The sequence below is a fragment of the Tympanuchus pallidicinctus genome, unplaced genomic scaffold (assembly GCF_026119805.1).
Source record: "Tympanuchus pallidicinctus isolate F22 unplaced genomic scaffold, pur_lepc_1.0 scaffold1, whole genome shotgun sequence".
NCBI classification, from domain to species: Eukaryota; Metazoa; Chordata; class Aves; order Galliformes; family Phasianidae; genus Tympanuchus; species Tympanuchus pallidicinctus.
In genome coordinates this window covers 63,148,052-63,164,347 of record NW_026294618.1, presented here as the reverse complement: position 1 = coordinate 63,164,347, position 16,296 = coordinate 63,148,052, and the positions used below count along the sequence as shown (strand labels likewise).

At 34.5% G+C, this 16,296-nt stretch overlaps 1 protein-coding gene across 2 annotated transcripts in view; it reads left to right on the top strand.

The window, feature by feature from the left end:
- ADGB (androglobin) overlaps nt 1–16,296 on the top strand; it is a 74,614-nt gene that overhangs the window by 41,823 nt on the left and 16,495 nt on the right. For both annotated transcript variants that reach the window (XM_052670874.1, XM_052670883.1), the window contains exons 19-27: nt 341–455; nt 1,871–2,038; nt 3,245–3,383; nt 5,872–6,006; nt 6,353–6,446; nt 7,677–7,811; nt 8,015–8,168; nt 12,983–13,170; nt 14,099–14,283. In XM_052670874.1, the coding sequence (XP_052526834.1) occupies nt 341–455; nt 1,871–2,038; nt 3,245–3,383; nt 5,872–6,006; nt 6,353–6,446; nt 7,677–7,811; nt 8,015–8,168; nt 12,983–13,170; nt 14,099–14,283 (1,313 nt within the window). The remainder of the gene's footprint in view (nt 1–340; nt 456–1,870; nt 2,039–3,244; nt 3,384–5,871; nt 6,007–6,352; nt 6,447–7,676; nt 7,812–8,014; nt 8,169–12,982; nt 13,171–14,098; nt 14,284–16,296) is intronic.

Here is a 16,296-nt window from a genome sequence, read left to right as displayed (position 1 = left end):
TTTAAGTGTAGCAAACTGACCTAAAAGCTTTGAGGTTATATCCATCCGAAATAGTGGAATTACTTATTCTGCTGCAGAAAAAGTAAAATCTAAATATAAGCAAATAAAATAATGATTTTTCTGATTTTGCCTATTTGTATTTGCCTGTATCTGGAAGTTTTAGCAAAGCAAGGAGTTAGGAAGATTTGGAGAGTGAGAGAATCTGCGAGAGGGTATCTTTTGTAACAAACATTGGTATGAAAAGAAAAGCTTAACAATAACTGTGACTTACCAACAATGAAAAAAGTTATTTTTAATTTAAATTTTCTTTTTCTTTCTTTTTTTTTTTCTTTTAATGTAGACGACACGTACTTCTCTTTACAGTAAGTTCTGCTGTAGGGCACCATATTCATCTTTGTAGCATGGTGCCCTGTGTCTTTGGAGAAGAGGATGCTGTAATGCGAAATCTCGAAAAGGTGTGCATGTCCAGATCTAGTCAAGTATTGTGTTAAAGTTATTTCTGACTGTTATTTGGTTTTGAAGTGGAATACTATTGATCTTTTAGTATGTTTGAGAATATAATATTAATTTTAATATGAAATGTGTGAGTAGATTGAAAATGTTTTTAGTGGACACTAGAAACATTTAAATGGATTTTGCAATAGCTGACTTGTATGGATGTGCAAGTAAGCATTAGGAAGTACACACTGAAGAACTGGTTAAAGTGGAATACAGAAAATGCTCTTGCTGAGATACATACCTCCAAGTTATTGTATAAGCTCTCTCTTTGAGGCATGTAAAAAAGTGCACATGATCTATGTTTAAACACACATGTCTGGTAAAATAGGTTGTCACATCAATAAATTTTGTTTTGTCCCATGAGATCACATATTACTAACTAGGTCACAGAGTAGCTTTTATCCCTAAAATGAAAAATTGATTCAAACAATTTCTCAAAGCTGGGGCAAGATGCTGTGGGGAGCATCCTCCTACAACTCCTACAACTTTTGGTCTTTGTTGCCTTCAGCATAGATGAGTATCACTGCCATTAATGTTTTCAAGATTTCTTTGGCAAGCAGTATGCCCAAATATTTGGCATGAGCATATGGGGAGGGAATACAGCTTCTCAAACTTAGTTCTGCAAAAGTTAAGTAAATAAATTGGAAGGTGAGCATAATGGCAAATTCATGTAGCAGTTCAGATTCAGGAACCTGATGATTAGGTATTAAAGCAGCATTATGTGTATATACATATAAATATATTTATTCTAGCAAGGAATTAATTATTAATTATGATATTAATTATGAGACGTTGGGACATTAAAAATTGTTTGTTGCTGGACTATCTCTTTGTCTAAAGTGTGTCGTTTGCAGGAAAGTATCTAAATTTTTTGCACAGAAAAGCTGGGGGAGATTAAAGATGCCTTAGGCAGCATGTATTTGGGCATTGTTTTCAGATGAATACAAATATTCACCTATACCATTCTATAACAATGTTGTACACTTCAACTAACAGCAGTCATCTTATTATTGTAGCAGAAAGTTTCTGCGTTACTCTTATTTTTGATTAAATGTTCTAGGACCAATAATACAGAAAAAAAATAAATCCGTAACATATATATTTTATACTATTTGTTAGAACATTGTCATATATTCATTTCAATAGCTAAAGTTGGTGACATTTTGCACATTATGAATTTTGAAAATTTGGAATTTTGAATACGTTATTGATTTTATAGTTTATAAGGATTTAAGGAATTTTTAGTATTTCAGCATCAGGAAAAAATGCCAATGTCCTGTCACTGCTCAGAAAGGAAACGGGATCTTAAAAGGAAACAAAATCTGAAAAACAATCTAGATAGCAACAGCTGATTTTTCTCCTCTTTCCCCAGGAGAGCTACCGATTTATTGGGCAGGCTATTGCTATCCTGAAAGCTATTGGAAATGTGATTAATAATTTCAGCAGTAAGCCCAAACTATCTGAAGCTCTGATGGATTTGGAACTAACTCACTGTCCTCCTGGCATCCATGGTACTGAAATAGCTGAAGAACATTTTAAGGTGAAACTTTGTTCAGTAAACACGTATCTAGAGGCTGCAGAGATGACATAACAGCTTAATGTTGTCATTAAAAACCAGTGGCTATGTTTTTACAAAGGACCACCTGAATGTTTCAAATGTGGCACTTGCTATTAAGAATCAATGCATATGGAACTTGCAGTGGCGTTCCGTAATTATCTTCTCTTATTATGAACACGTCTTAATATGTGCACTGTGCTTTAAATCTGAATCTCTCTTCTGGTCCGTTTCACCGGCCGCTCCTTGGGTCACAATCCATCAGTAACTTAGGGACTTGTAGGAAAATTCAGCAGATGTAGATATATGTATCTCATCTGCTCTCACAAGAAGGTTAGTGTATTGTAGCAAAGGATTTTTTTTAAAGGCACACTTTGAATTAGCCAACAATGATTCAAGAAGGAAAATATGGAAATGATCTGTCTAATGTAGACAATGTGGATTCTGAATATAGGCATGTGCTAAAGTGGATTCTTCCTTCATCAGTCTTAATTGTTTTCAAAATAAAATAAGTTTTTATTAATATTAATATATATAACTCAAGAACTAATTAAAAATCTGAAAATAAGGAGAATGAAAAACAGACTGATAAATTTTTTTACATTAAGTCCTAGCTGTTTTTCAATTCAGACTGTGAAACTGGCTCTGAAAAACATAGTCTGAAATTTCTAATCTAATTAAAGATGCAGAAAGAGACTTTCTCTTTTAGGATTTCTGCTTCCTAAAGAGCATCAGTGTCAAGAATAAAAACAGACATCAATACAGTCATGAAAGTAGGAAACCAAATTTTCCCTGTTTACCCATCATTATATTCCTACTTTTTATAACGGGGTTCATCTACTGACTCAGTAGTCATGCCCATGTCATAATGGTAATGATTATGTTCTTCTATGCTCTGGTCTGAGAAAATCAGCTTCACATAAACTAAAAGATTTTTAGGTAATGAAAACTTGTGCTCTGGAATCTGTCCTGTATTTAAAAGCTGGGCATGAAAATAGTTTTCTCTTGCTTGCTTGCTTGAAGTATTGGAGTTCCACAGTAAGGACTGTCAGTTATGTGTGAGAGAAAGTTAAGCATCACATGAAAGTGAAAACAACTAAAAAGTTCTTGAAATGTTAATGAGAGCCAGTATAAGTTGGCTTTTATAAATGAATAATTATCTGACAAATGTTTTCGTTTTTTTTATTTAAGGTTTTCAATAGTGCATTATGGTCTTTGATCAAATATGTATTGGACAAGAAGATGCCTCATAAGTATAAATTTGCCTTCAGGTCCTTCACTTTAGATTTTAAATGCACTGATCTACTTGAGGATGACAGTGTGTCTTCAGGTACTGTAGTGGCATCGGTAAAAACTTCAAACATACTTTGGAGGGAACTAGATCTTCACTGATCCTGATCAAATAACCAAAGTTCATTTCTTATTGGGTACTCAAGTTTTCTACCGTTAGCAGAATGTCTGAAATTATTAAGTGAGACATATCTCAGAATAAAAGTATAAAAAGTGTATCTATAAATGTTTTTATATTTTATATTTATGCTCTGTTTGGTCCGAAAACTATATTTATGTTCTGTTAACTTACAAATCTAAAATCTATAAGGTTTGTAGATTTGCTTTATGCCTAGAAGGACTGGCCTACATTAGCACTGTTGAACTGTTAGGTTAGTCATGCATCTTACCAGACTTTGAAAATCAGTAATAATTACTGAAAGGTACCATAGCAGATGAATGACATCTTTCTTCTTGTCTGTGTATGAGGGTGGGTCAAATCAAGTCTGAAATTCAAATGCTATCTCCATTTCTTTTTTTTAGTAGCATAGCTATTTTGCCCTCTGTACTGAATTCGTTTCCACTTGTCTATGACAAGTCTTGTTATGACATACTGCAGTTAGCAGTCCTGTCTGGTAAGGTTTCTGAGAAGCCATCCTGAAAACAATCTAGTAATGTTGATCTGTCCAAATCCTCTTCACCCCCAAGGAACAGCTAGCAGTGGATCCATAGGAGACAAGTTCATACAATGTGAGATAAAGATGGGAGTTTCTGAAGCTGCATGCTTTTTTCAATGGCATGGCTGTTATGTGTTTTCCTGGAAACAGAGTAGATAAAGGTTCTGTATGAACCTTTTCATTTGAAACTTGTCTAGAAGTCAAGCTATCTGCTATAATCTTATTGGTGTAAACTGTATTTGAAATTCAAATATGTATCTCACTCAGTGGTGCACATTGATGACACAAGTTAAAAACAGGATATTTGAGTTGGATTTCAGGTAAGCATTCTTCACTGTCTGTCCTGTCAAATGTTGAAAGAAATTGCCCAGTCACTATCCCTGGAGATATTAAAAAATGAGCTGGGCATATGCTGAACACTCTGAGCGATGTGCTCTACTTGATCCTGATTTGAATATGTGATTAAATTAATGGTCCTCTCTAGCCAACTTTATTCTATGATTGCATGCTTTTTTTAAAAAGTGGTTGTGCTGTGCCATATTGAGTTCTAAACTGTTCTTTCTTGGACTGAACTTGTGTAACCTTTCAGAGTTGCTAAGTATTAAGGAGACTTTTGACAATAATAATGGTTGGAAGCAATCAGTTCTATCAATATTAAATGGAATATATTAGGTTGAAATGTGTGATCTTCTTTCTGATGAAAGTAATATATTTTCTTAATCTAATTTGTCCCACTGTGTCCCCATGTGTCACTCTTTCATCCTCCTTTTTGTTTGATAGTACTTCATTTTGGAGCATTATCCTTCCTCTCCCTCTAGCTCACTTCCCTCATTGTGCATCAATGCATTTCCCTGCTGGTTTCCTGACACTGCCTCCCTGTGGTGCTACTCCCCATTATCTCCCCAGGTAAACCCTTGTGCTGATAGCTTCAAGGATGTTAATTCTGGGCAAGAATTCCATCAAATTTCTCGTTAGTAACCTGTCAGAAGCTACTTATTAGGGGAGCTACAGGAAAGAAGAGGACAGGCTCTTTAGCAGCCTCTGTTGCAATAGAAAAAGGGCAAATGGCTTCAGGCTTAAAGAGGGTAAACCTGGGTTAGATGTAAGGAAAAAGGCTTTTACAATGAGGGTGGTCAGGCATTGGAACAGGTTACTCAGAGATGTAGTGAGGCTGGACTGGGCTCTGAGCAACCCGATCTACTTGTTGTGTCCCGGTTCATTGCAGGGGGAGTTAGACTACGTGGCCTTCAAAGGTCCCTTTCAACTCTAAGGATTCTATGATTCTAATTTCTATTCCATTCGAAAACTCCTTGATAACTGAAAGTCACAGTCAGATAAACAAAATTCCACATTATCATTTGTCTTACCCTTATTCTGTACCTCTTTAGCAGATATCAAATGCAATGTTTTGAATATTGTTGTTCAAATTATCACTTACTAAAATCAGATTCAGAGATAGAAACACTTGAAATCTTGTGAAGCTCTTTTAAGCTTTATTCAGATTCAGACTTTAATGCATGAAATTATGTTGGTTTATTTTTGGAAGATGATTTCATTACAAGACTTGATTTTAAAAAATAAAATGCAACACCTATCTGTAGAGAGAAGCAAAAATATGACAATTTGGTATTCAGCATTAGCATAGTAGCTGCATGCTGACTTTGTAATTACACAGTATATAGTATCTATTTTTATAATGATAAGAGGAAAATTTTAACAGTGGTATTTTTGCCATAAATGGAAATTTTATCCAGGAACTATTACTTCTGTAACTCAGCTCTCCTTTGTATTTTCACTTTATAGCAAGCAGCTACAAGGCTTCCAGCCTTGTAAACTAATGAAGTGTTGCTTGTTCTCTTCCTCTTCTTTCAGAGAGTTGTGAAGTAAATTCCCTAAGTAGCTGTCAGAAAAGAATTCCCACTTCTGAAGAAGAAGCAGCAGCTCTTAAACTCCAAGCTGTTTGGAGGGGGGTTTATGTGAGGAAAGTACTGAACAGCAGAAAACCAGGTGTGTCCTTTTTAATTAATACCTAGTTAATTTTCTGTGGCATTACATGTCAACACAAGATGTTATTGTGATGGTATTTAAAATGGAAAATATTAGTCACATAATTCTTTAAGCTGGAAAAGTACTGAAAAATATAAAGGTGATGATAATGGGGATAGTGAAAGGAGAAAGTAGTTGTCAGCTCTCTGGCACCTCTGTAAAATTCCTAATAAGATATCATTCATAGCATTCACAAGACAATTAACTTCTGAGTGATGTTTTTCACAAATATTTGATAAGTGTACGTTTAAAACAATACAAAAGTTAGGTACTATGTATATTTTCTAACTTATTTTATTATTTCTAGGTACTAAGGAAAACATTGCTGTAAAAGAAATCTTGCAAAAATTGTGGACTTCAATTGAGTTAAATTTTGAACAGTGTGCTGTAGTGCTGTTAAGGTAATGATATAATAAATTATAATACTTTATTGCAGCCATTTCCACAGAGTTGCCATGAATTGCTGGTGCACACAATAAATGTGGGAAGAGTATTATTAGTTTTAAAATTACAAAACTGGCTCAGAAAGGATAGGATGCTTTCTGTAGAGATATGGTGAGCTTTATTATATGTTTGCATGACTTTTGTTTAATATAAAAAGCTAGTGCTTTGACCTATGAAGTTATAAGCAAAAACTTCACAAGTTCAGTGTTAGGATAGTTTTCCCATACTTAAAGCCTGGACGCACCACAGGACAGAAGCAGCACCATTTTGCAATGTAATCTCTTAGTTTAAGAAGCCCTAAAACATCTCTCTTTAAGCAAGATTTTCAATTTGTTTCTCATTACAAATCCCACTTTCACAAAGAGAAGCTCATTGTGCTTGCCCATACTGTAATTTTCAAGGAATTCACAGATTTGAGGCTTCTGAGGAGCTGCTTCTGTCCATGTGCACTGCTCGTCAGTGATGGAAGGAATATTTGCAAAGCTTTGCAGAAGAATATCTCAGACTGTTCTGCTTTAAACTAATTCTGAGAAAGTTTAGATCCTCTCTGTGATTCACCTTCATTAAATGCCATGGTTGGCTATTATCATTGCTAAAAATATGAAAGTGGGGATTGTTTGTTAATTCCAACTGCTCTTTTGAGAAGGCAAAACATCAAAGTTTTGGCCAGATTTGGTGAATAACACTAGCAATGTAAAACTTGGACATGTTCAGAGGAACATTAACTTTTGGTACCACAAATTATAAATAAGCTTCCCAGCATCAGTCAGGTGCCAGACAGGTTAGCTCTAATTCCACAGAAACTGATAACACCTAAGAGTTTGAAGATGAAAGAAAGTTTTTTAAAATCCCCTTATGATACCATAGCTTTATGATGACAGCTTAATAAAAAGAAATGGAAGGCATCCTATCTAATGTTTTTGGTTATTTTTTTTTAATAATAAAAATAATCAGTGGATAGACTGACAGATACACAACACATTTGTATGTAAGTATCAGTTATTACAGGCTACTAGCTCCTGAACTAATAGAGCACCTTCCTTACCTGATTTATTATTTTTTAAAACATGTTATAATTTCATTTTACTCTCAAATATGAAGCAGTGTTCTTCATAATATACATCAGTACACATCCCCTCCTGATTATGAGTAGATTTAAATCCTTATCTTGCTTTACTATTTTCCAGAGAAATGTTTAAAAGAAACTGTAACTCATTCAAAAATTTCCCTTGTTATGAAGATGAGTGGTGTAAGATTTCTTTCGCTGACTATGCTGTAACATATTCTGATCAGCCACCAAATATTTGGTTTGTGGTTTTTAGGTGAGTTTTGTATAGCCTTTTATGTGATTCTTGTTGGAAAGAAGTAATGATATACTGCTTTTCACTAATACGTTTCAAAACACATGATTTTACATGAGTTTGTTTTCATCAAATTCTAATATATACTTCTGTTTTGTTACACAAATTATTCAGTTTGTGAAAATAAAATGAATTTAATTTGTTTTTTCATTGTTTTATTTTAGAGAAATATTTTTTGTCCCGGAAGACATGCTCATAGTGCCAAAGATGTATACCACTATTCCTTCCTGTAGACTTCATGTAATTGATAATGACACACTGGAGGAAATGCCACATGTCTTTTTGAAAGTGGCACCTCATATTTACCCCAAAAATAAGGTAAATGTGTGGAGTATAATAATAATTGGAATAAAAATGATTGCTGAACTCCGTAGACATTTTCAGCTACGTATTAATGTTCTGCTTAGAAGTATGGCCACAATTATTAAAAAATTCGAATAGACTATCACTGACCTCCTAATTACCCAGATTTCCAGTTTCTAGGATAAATATGACAGCTTGCTCAGTCTTTTTTTTTACTAGTTAGGTTTCCTACATTCTTGATTACTTTCTCCTCTGGACTGCTCCCAGTTGTTCTCCTTTTTTTTGTTTATGATATGCAACACTGAGCACAGAAAACTTTGCAGCAAGGATTAACTTAAAATGAAACAAACGATGACTAAGGAATGATCAGTTTATATGTCTTTTGGGCAGGCTGTACTTCTTATTAAACTGATTCTGATGCTCATTTTCCCCTCTCTCCCCCCTTTATTTTTCTTGCAAGAGCTTTGTTGACTCATACTGCTCAGGAAGCCTTAAGTGCCTTCCTGAATAACTGAATCCTGTTGTTTATTTTTCTTGATGAAATGTGGTGTATTCCACTATTGATTTGAGTGCTGTTTTTCTTTCAGACAATTTTCCTTATTTAAAGTAACATTGAATTTTTTTCTTTAAAATTATAACCCTTAGCTTTGTGGTACCAGTTAATTAAACATAGATCACTGTTACACTGTGCACATTACTGATAAAATACTAAATGAAATCAGTTCCAGGTCAGGAAGTCTCACTAATTAGAGTCTTGTGTTTCAAAATGTGTACTGGATGTGGTTACCTTCTCTAGTTTCTTTGTTATGACAACATTTCCCTGGACTTAAAAGTATGATCAGTGGCAAGTGTTGACTACTTCTCTATTCCCATACAGTTTTCGTGTAGCTTAACTGGTTCGATAGTTCAGAAGATCGTCAGAATGAACTAATCCAGAAGTTAGTTTATTTATTATTTTTTAGTTCTTTTCTTGTTCTAGCCTGCTTCTAAACTCTTCAACATTACCCCTAATATTGTCTGTGCTAGCCACAACTACCCATGGTTGATCCTTTTAGTGAAGATAAGTTCAAGTTTTAGCTTTGTCTGTCAGTAGCAAGGAGTTGATGTTAGTCTAGGACTGTTTTGTTGTCTTTCTTCTGTAGCTTTACTTCGAGTATTATCATACCTTTTCCCCATCCCCTCCAATAGAATGAGCTTACTTTATCCAAGGCATGCAGTGAATGCCAGCTGAATGTGGCAGGTAAGGACTACTCCTGCTGGAGGGATATCATCAAGTTCTCAGAGTTAACTTGGAGTCTTCAGAGGTGGGGTGTGTATTCCATCAGGAAGGAAGGTTCTGGCAGTGGCAAGTGGCAGGATGTGAAAAGAAATCCAAGTAATAAACACCACTTACAGCCTTTCAGGATAATGATGAGTTGTGTAAAGAATGATCACAACTTCAGATTTATTTCAGAACTCATCTCAGCATTTGTCCTGCTTAGCAGACTGTGAATGTTCTATTTCTGTCTTGTGGAATGGAAACAATTTTATGTTTTTTTTTTTTCCCTCGGACTTCTTCCCACTTTTCTTGAATGGAGATGTCAAGGATTGCACACGGTATTCCAGTTAAGATCTTGCCACCCTTTGTGCGGTACTATGGCTTTAATACTGGAGATGCTCATTTTGGTATGCCCTACCTCCACCTACTTATTAATGCATGGATACACCATGTGACAGCTCCAGTGATTCTGTCATAAACTAAAGAATTGCTATCATTATTTTCTCTTCTTTGTTGAAGACCTCTCCACCATAATTATTCTTGCAGATAACCACATTTCTTACTCTCTAAGCCTATGATTTTATATTTAATGTTATAAAATATGGTTAATATTAGTAAAGAGTGATTTTGATTTAAGAGTATTAAAACAGAATTGTACGTGTATGCTGCGTTTTTCCACTTGTTTTATTACATAATCTCTGCTACTGAGTTTTTCAATAAAACTGTGCACTTATGCCAAACAATTTACCTTCCTTTTTGCAAATGGTCCATTAATGTTTCAGTGACTTGCAACACCACCGAAAACTTGACTGATGATTTGACAAGACAATTATTCTGTTTTTGTGACAATTGCATATGGTAGTGTCATTTTAATCTGGTTGTTACCTTTCTTTGAAGAGTATTTTATATGAAATGTCAATAATAAAACAAGAAAATATAGTACGCCTGAATTCCTAAATGTATGTATTAATATAAAACAAGATATTTTTCCTTTTGAATAAATCTAGCAGTTAGTTGTTCTGCTGTAAAACTAAGACTCAGCAGATTAAAACAGAGCAAAAGTAAATTTTATCAGTAGATACTGTTATTTGCTAAGAGTTGCTCTAGGAGTGCCTTCAATCATTCAGAAATTAATACTAAAGTAGGGATAAAATCTGCAGACTAGCGATAATGTCTTTTGCCCGCTTTCTGCAGATATTACAGTCTAAATAAAAAATGCAATGCAAGTTACTACTTTATTTCTTCTGGTCTCTTTATTTGTATACTGCTTCTATATACTTTTTTTTACTATCTTATACACAAGTTTTTTTAACAGAGCCAAAAATGACAGAAAAGCATTTCTCAAGCATCAGCTGAACAACACTCAGGGACCCTCTAAACACCTGTGTGACCCATTTCTGGACCTACTCCAACAGCTCCACATCTTTCTTGTGCTGGTGCCCCCAGGCTTGAATGCAGTACTCCAGATGGGTTTACACAAGGACAGAGTAGAACAGAACAATCACTTCCCTTGCTCTACTGGCCACTGCTCTTTTGATCCAGCCCGAGATATAGTTGGCCTTCCAGACTACAAGCACACACTGCTGGCTCATGCCAAACTTTTTGTCTACCACGCACTTCTCTAGCTGTGTGCTAGACTCTTACAAGACTTTAAATAAGATTAATGTACTGATATTTAATGTCTTGCAATGAAATTATTAAATGCTGGAGTGTTATTAATTTAACTGTAGATTGAATCTGATCTCTAAATCTCCAAATTGTATTTGCATAGGCCTCCAGCACAAAGAGAGATTTTCATTTGATTTATCAATGAATGAAGAAGGTTTCACGTTTTTATTTCATGTTTATATAATTTTGCTTTAGTATACTACTTGCTAAACCTCTTGTGCATGAATTGCCAAAATATTAGTATTCTCATCTTCAGCTGTGGTCACCTTTGGAGTTACAAGTATTTATAATTTTAAAATTACTTTGCAACTTTCATGTTGCACTAGCACTTGAAAGCACATTTATTTCATGTGCATGGCATGCATGCATAAGCATACAGATTAGCCATTCTAAGTAATTCTCCTTTTCAGAACTATAGGGAATGCTTTTTCCCCGGGGAATCTGTAACAATTTTATTCTATAGAACTTGAAATGTCAAATTTTTCTCGATAGGGCAGTAACTTTTCAGTACATGAGAGAGTCACAAATTAATGGAATAATACTTTTTCTGTATGGAACTCACTTCAGTTTAGTGTTGATAGGAAGTCAGTATTCTTTTTTCTTTTCCCTCAAATAACTTTTTCTTCTTTTTTCCCTGGTTCTACTCTTCCCCACCTGACGGGGGGAAGGTCTTACACTTTTTTTGTTTGTATGGTTAATATTGTGAAGGAAGGAGAAGGGCCAGTCATTTTGAATTTGACAGGCTTGTGTGGAACACTGTTTATCAATAGTCTCTTAGAAGTTCCAGTAGGAGAAGAAAACACAGCCCACTTTATTGATGATTAGAAAAGGGGTGATGGTACCCAGTCCAAGTACATTAAGGAAGATCCTTGTAATGCCAAGAATTATCAGTTGGGAAATGTCATGTAGGGTGGACATTCAAGCATTCAAGTTATCTGTCTCTTTATTCCATTTGAGTATGAATATTGCTTCTACCTGACTATTTTCCCCTCCCCCCCCCACCCCCAGACAGCAGGTGACCTATTAAAGTAGTTAGTTCGGAAGTGAAAAAACAGTTATTGTTCTTCAGAGCAGTCTGAAGTGATTTGAGCCATTCAGCATGGTTATTATGGAGGGAAAAAATGTAACAGAAAAACACCAAACCTGTCCTAATTGTTTAAATAGTTCAAGAAAGCTGGAAAATAATAACAGCTGAGGAGTCAGAATGTAACGATAAGAACCTTTAAAATCAGCAGGGAGAGAAACAAATAAATCTAAGATTTCAAGAAGATTATAGAATGCTCTTATCAACATTATAATCTACTTTTTTTTTTTTTTTTTTTTTTTTCCCTTTTCATTAAAAACCAGTAGATGATACTGATTCAATTATTTGGAAATTAATTGCACCAAGCTTGTTGATGCTGGGCCAGAATCTTCTGTTCTGTTAGATGTTATTTTAGTTTGGTTTTTATTGCAGTACTTCTCTTTTAACTATTTATTTATTTAATTCTTGTCCTTTATATTGTATGTTGTTTAAAATAATTACCACTTTAAGTATTTAAATATTTAGTTTAAAATTTTTAACTTTAATGTCAGTGAAGGCTTCTATGTGTTGCTCACAAGAATTTGTACTCCTTTGTCATTTATTTACATTTCTTTTTATTCTCCTCTCACTTATTCTTTCACCAACTTCTTTGAATGTTTTTTTATTCTCATGTACTACTTTCTATTTCCTCTCACTTGTCATTAGGCAGTTCTTAACTCCAGCCTTACTATCTCTGATGTAGTTTTACAGTTTACATCTATGACTCGCCTTTTCAATACTTATTCAATTTTACCTTGAATTGGTACTCTGCATTGCAAGCTGCATTTCCAGGACTAGCAAGTGTCATTTCTGAGTAAAAATATGTTGTTTTCTCTTCAGAAAGGATATACATTTATGGCTGAAGCACACACTGGTAACCAGTCTTTGACAGCTGGAAGATGGAGGCTCCGACTCATCAGTTCCCATAGTCCTCTCCCATTCCTCTCTCGTGAGGCTGTAAATAATGTCTATTCTACTAAAGAAATCACAGAGTATTACATCCCCAACGACAAATGTGTAATGTTCAGGTAAATACTGAGATAATGATGATTAAATCCTGCTTTTTATGCCCATTTCAGCAAAGTATGTTCTTTCCTCTTTCCTAGAAGGGGAAGGTGTTTAAGTAAACATAGAATCATAGAATCACAAGGTTAGAAAAGACCTATAAAATCATTTAGTCCAACCGTCTTCTCATTACCACTGCAACCACAAGCTACTAACATCTCCATTTTTTTTTTAGCCATAGATACTCAAAACCAGGTTCTGTGTTTCATAAATGTTTTGTTGCTTTTTTTTTTTTCCTGAAATACTGCTGCTGCTTAATGAATAATGGTTGTGAAATAAGCAGACTGTAGTTTCAAAATTCTCATAATAATATTTCACATTTCTCTAAGCTCAGTCTTACCTACATATTAATGACTGAGATTCCATATTACTTTCAGAGATTAAACATGCATTAAAACTGGGATTTTACAAGTGGTGAGGAGGCGTGGAATTTGGTATATTTTTTGCCTGATTTTATATGAGCATGTGATTGTTTTAGAAGAGCATGTTCAATCAGAATGTGATTATTTACTTTTTCTATTTTTTTTTTTTACTTTTTTTTTTTTTTAACTTTTACTGGATTACTTGTTAAATGAAACTAATCATATCACTAACCATATTTTTCCAACAAATTTTATTACAGGAGGTGCAATAATATAGAGATCTGATAAAACGGGGAAAAAAATGGCAATATCACCAGTTTTTGTAGCTGCCCATGTTTACTTTAATTGTAGATTCACTGCACTGAGGTGCAGTAAAGGATGCTTAGCTCACCAGATTGCAAGAAAACAGTGAGATAAAAACTCATTTTTAAGTGTTTTTCTCCATGTCAGCACAATGCTTAAATACTTCCCTTGAAAAGAAATATCTGGCATTGTTGGTTATATTGTTGCGATTTTTTTTCTTCTTTAGGTATTTAGTGAAAGTCACAACATCACATATTGCTACAGTGCAGGTACAAACCTCTAAATCAGACGTGTTCATTAAGCTACAAGTCCTAGATAACGAGGAGGAAATTGTAAATGTCACTGGAAAGGGCCATGCAGTCATTCCTGCTTTTAATTTCTTGAGTAATGAAACACTTTTGAGTTCCCGACGTAAGTATTGTATTCAATATTTGACCATTTTATTCACTGAAGGGCATACATTCTTACAATAACTTTATGTAAACAAAGAAAATAGAATTTTTTCCTCACTTTTTCCATGAAATCCTTAGTGGCTTTGCGATTAAGTGAAATTCCTGAGCAATGAGTTGAAATCTTTGGTTCCCAGCAATGAGGAAAAATACTGAAATGATTGATTGAAATAAGTTGTCAATCACTTCTTTATTCCTCTGTGTTTTGGCCTCATTTTGTAACTGTCTAAAGAGTTGTTTGGATCGTTCAAGTAGCTTCTCTGTTTTGAAAGTTTAATGCACATGTTGCCTTGTCCTTGAGAACAGAAATACGCTCTATTTTCAAGATCTTGCCTCTTTTTGATCTGAAACTTTGTTTTGGTACTGGTTGTCAAGAAACTGATGCCCAAATCATGGGATAGGATAGACAATTCACAGATTACACTGAACTCTGTGCTTTAAATGCACCATCTTGATCATCACTCTGTAATGGAAGCACATGTGTTATTGGCTTGTCACCAATCATATAAACAAAGATAAGCAAAACATTCATGAATAAATACAATGACGTTCATGCTTTAAAAAAAAAAAATTATTTTATTTTTTCTTTTTTTTTTTTACTTAGCCTCTCCTACAACTACACAATGATCCTCACAGAAATTCCCTCCTTCCTTTTTTGTTCTTTCCTCTCTCTGAGGGAAGAACTATTTCCCCATGACTTGCAAAGTTAATAAATGCTGATTATTCTTTTGTGAAGTCTTTGTGATAGCAACTGAGATAGTGAGAAAATCATCCCTTAAGGGAATATTTGATTTTAAATAAAATTTCCTGTAATATAAATGTATTTGAAAGTTAACAGCCAATACCCTCCTCATTTTTGTCAGAACAACTGAATCTGAGAAGTTTGTTTACTAAAGATGCATTTTCTATATAAAAATTGTATTGCTATTCATTACACTGCAGGCTTATCAGCTTTTCTCTTGCCATTGGTGAGTTCAAAAGTCATCTTTCATAAATATGCTAAAACCTGCATATTCTCTCAAAGTGCTAGGAAACTCTTGATTGTACTTTACATAAATGCATCTGGAATTAATTAAAACTGTCTCTGTGTAATCCAGCCAACCATCATAGTGAATCCAAACCTGGCAGCATGTAAACACCTGAGGTAGAGGACAGAGAAGGAAAGGGAACAAAGCCAGACTCTTCTCAGTGGTGTTCAGTGAGACAATACACACTCACACACAGCTGGCCATACAGATCATCATGCATGCTGTTAGGCACATTAGCAGTTTGCATGATGAAGAAACCATTGTAAAAGAAGTGATGTGACATGTTATAGCCAGGTAAATTTGATTATAAGCAAATGAAGAAGACAAAAGAATACTTCCCCCAGAATTACACATTTGATAACATGGAGCAAAGTGACGAGAGGATAAAACAAAACAAAAAAACCCATAAGACATGTAACACATGTAACAGTGAGATTTATCCTTATATGCCTCAGAGCTTATTTTCAATCTGAGTCTTAAGCTAGTGTAACTTATTTTCAGCTACCTTCAGAATTCCTAGGCTTTTATTTTATTTCCATTTATCACAAGAGTTATGTACTAATTTCATCTAAATCCACAACGGTCTTGAATTCTTTAGCCTGAGAAATAATTACCCACTCTTGCTCACTTCCCTTTTGAGAGATTTTCCTTTCGTGTGAACCAGCATAAGTTCAAGTTTTGTGGATTAGTGTTTCCATTATAGCCTTTCTTTAGCGCATTTCTGGTTTCACAGTTTATACACATTAATATTTTCTATAAGGGACCAGGGTGTAATGTTATACATGATAGATCACAAACAGTTCTTTGGCTCCTGTTAAGATTGGCTTTAGTTAAATATGATGATTCATGTTGACATAAGAGACTTCTGTAAGGACAGAAGTTACTAGAATTATGATGAACGGTAAGCAGCAGTTAGGTAGTTATTCAAATTTCTCATTATTTACTTT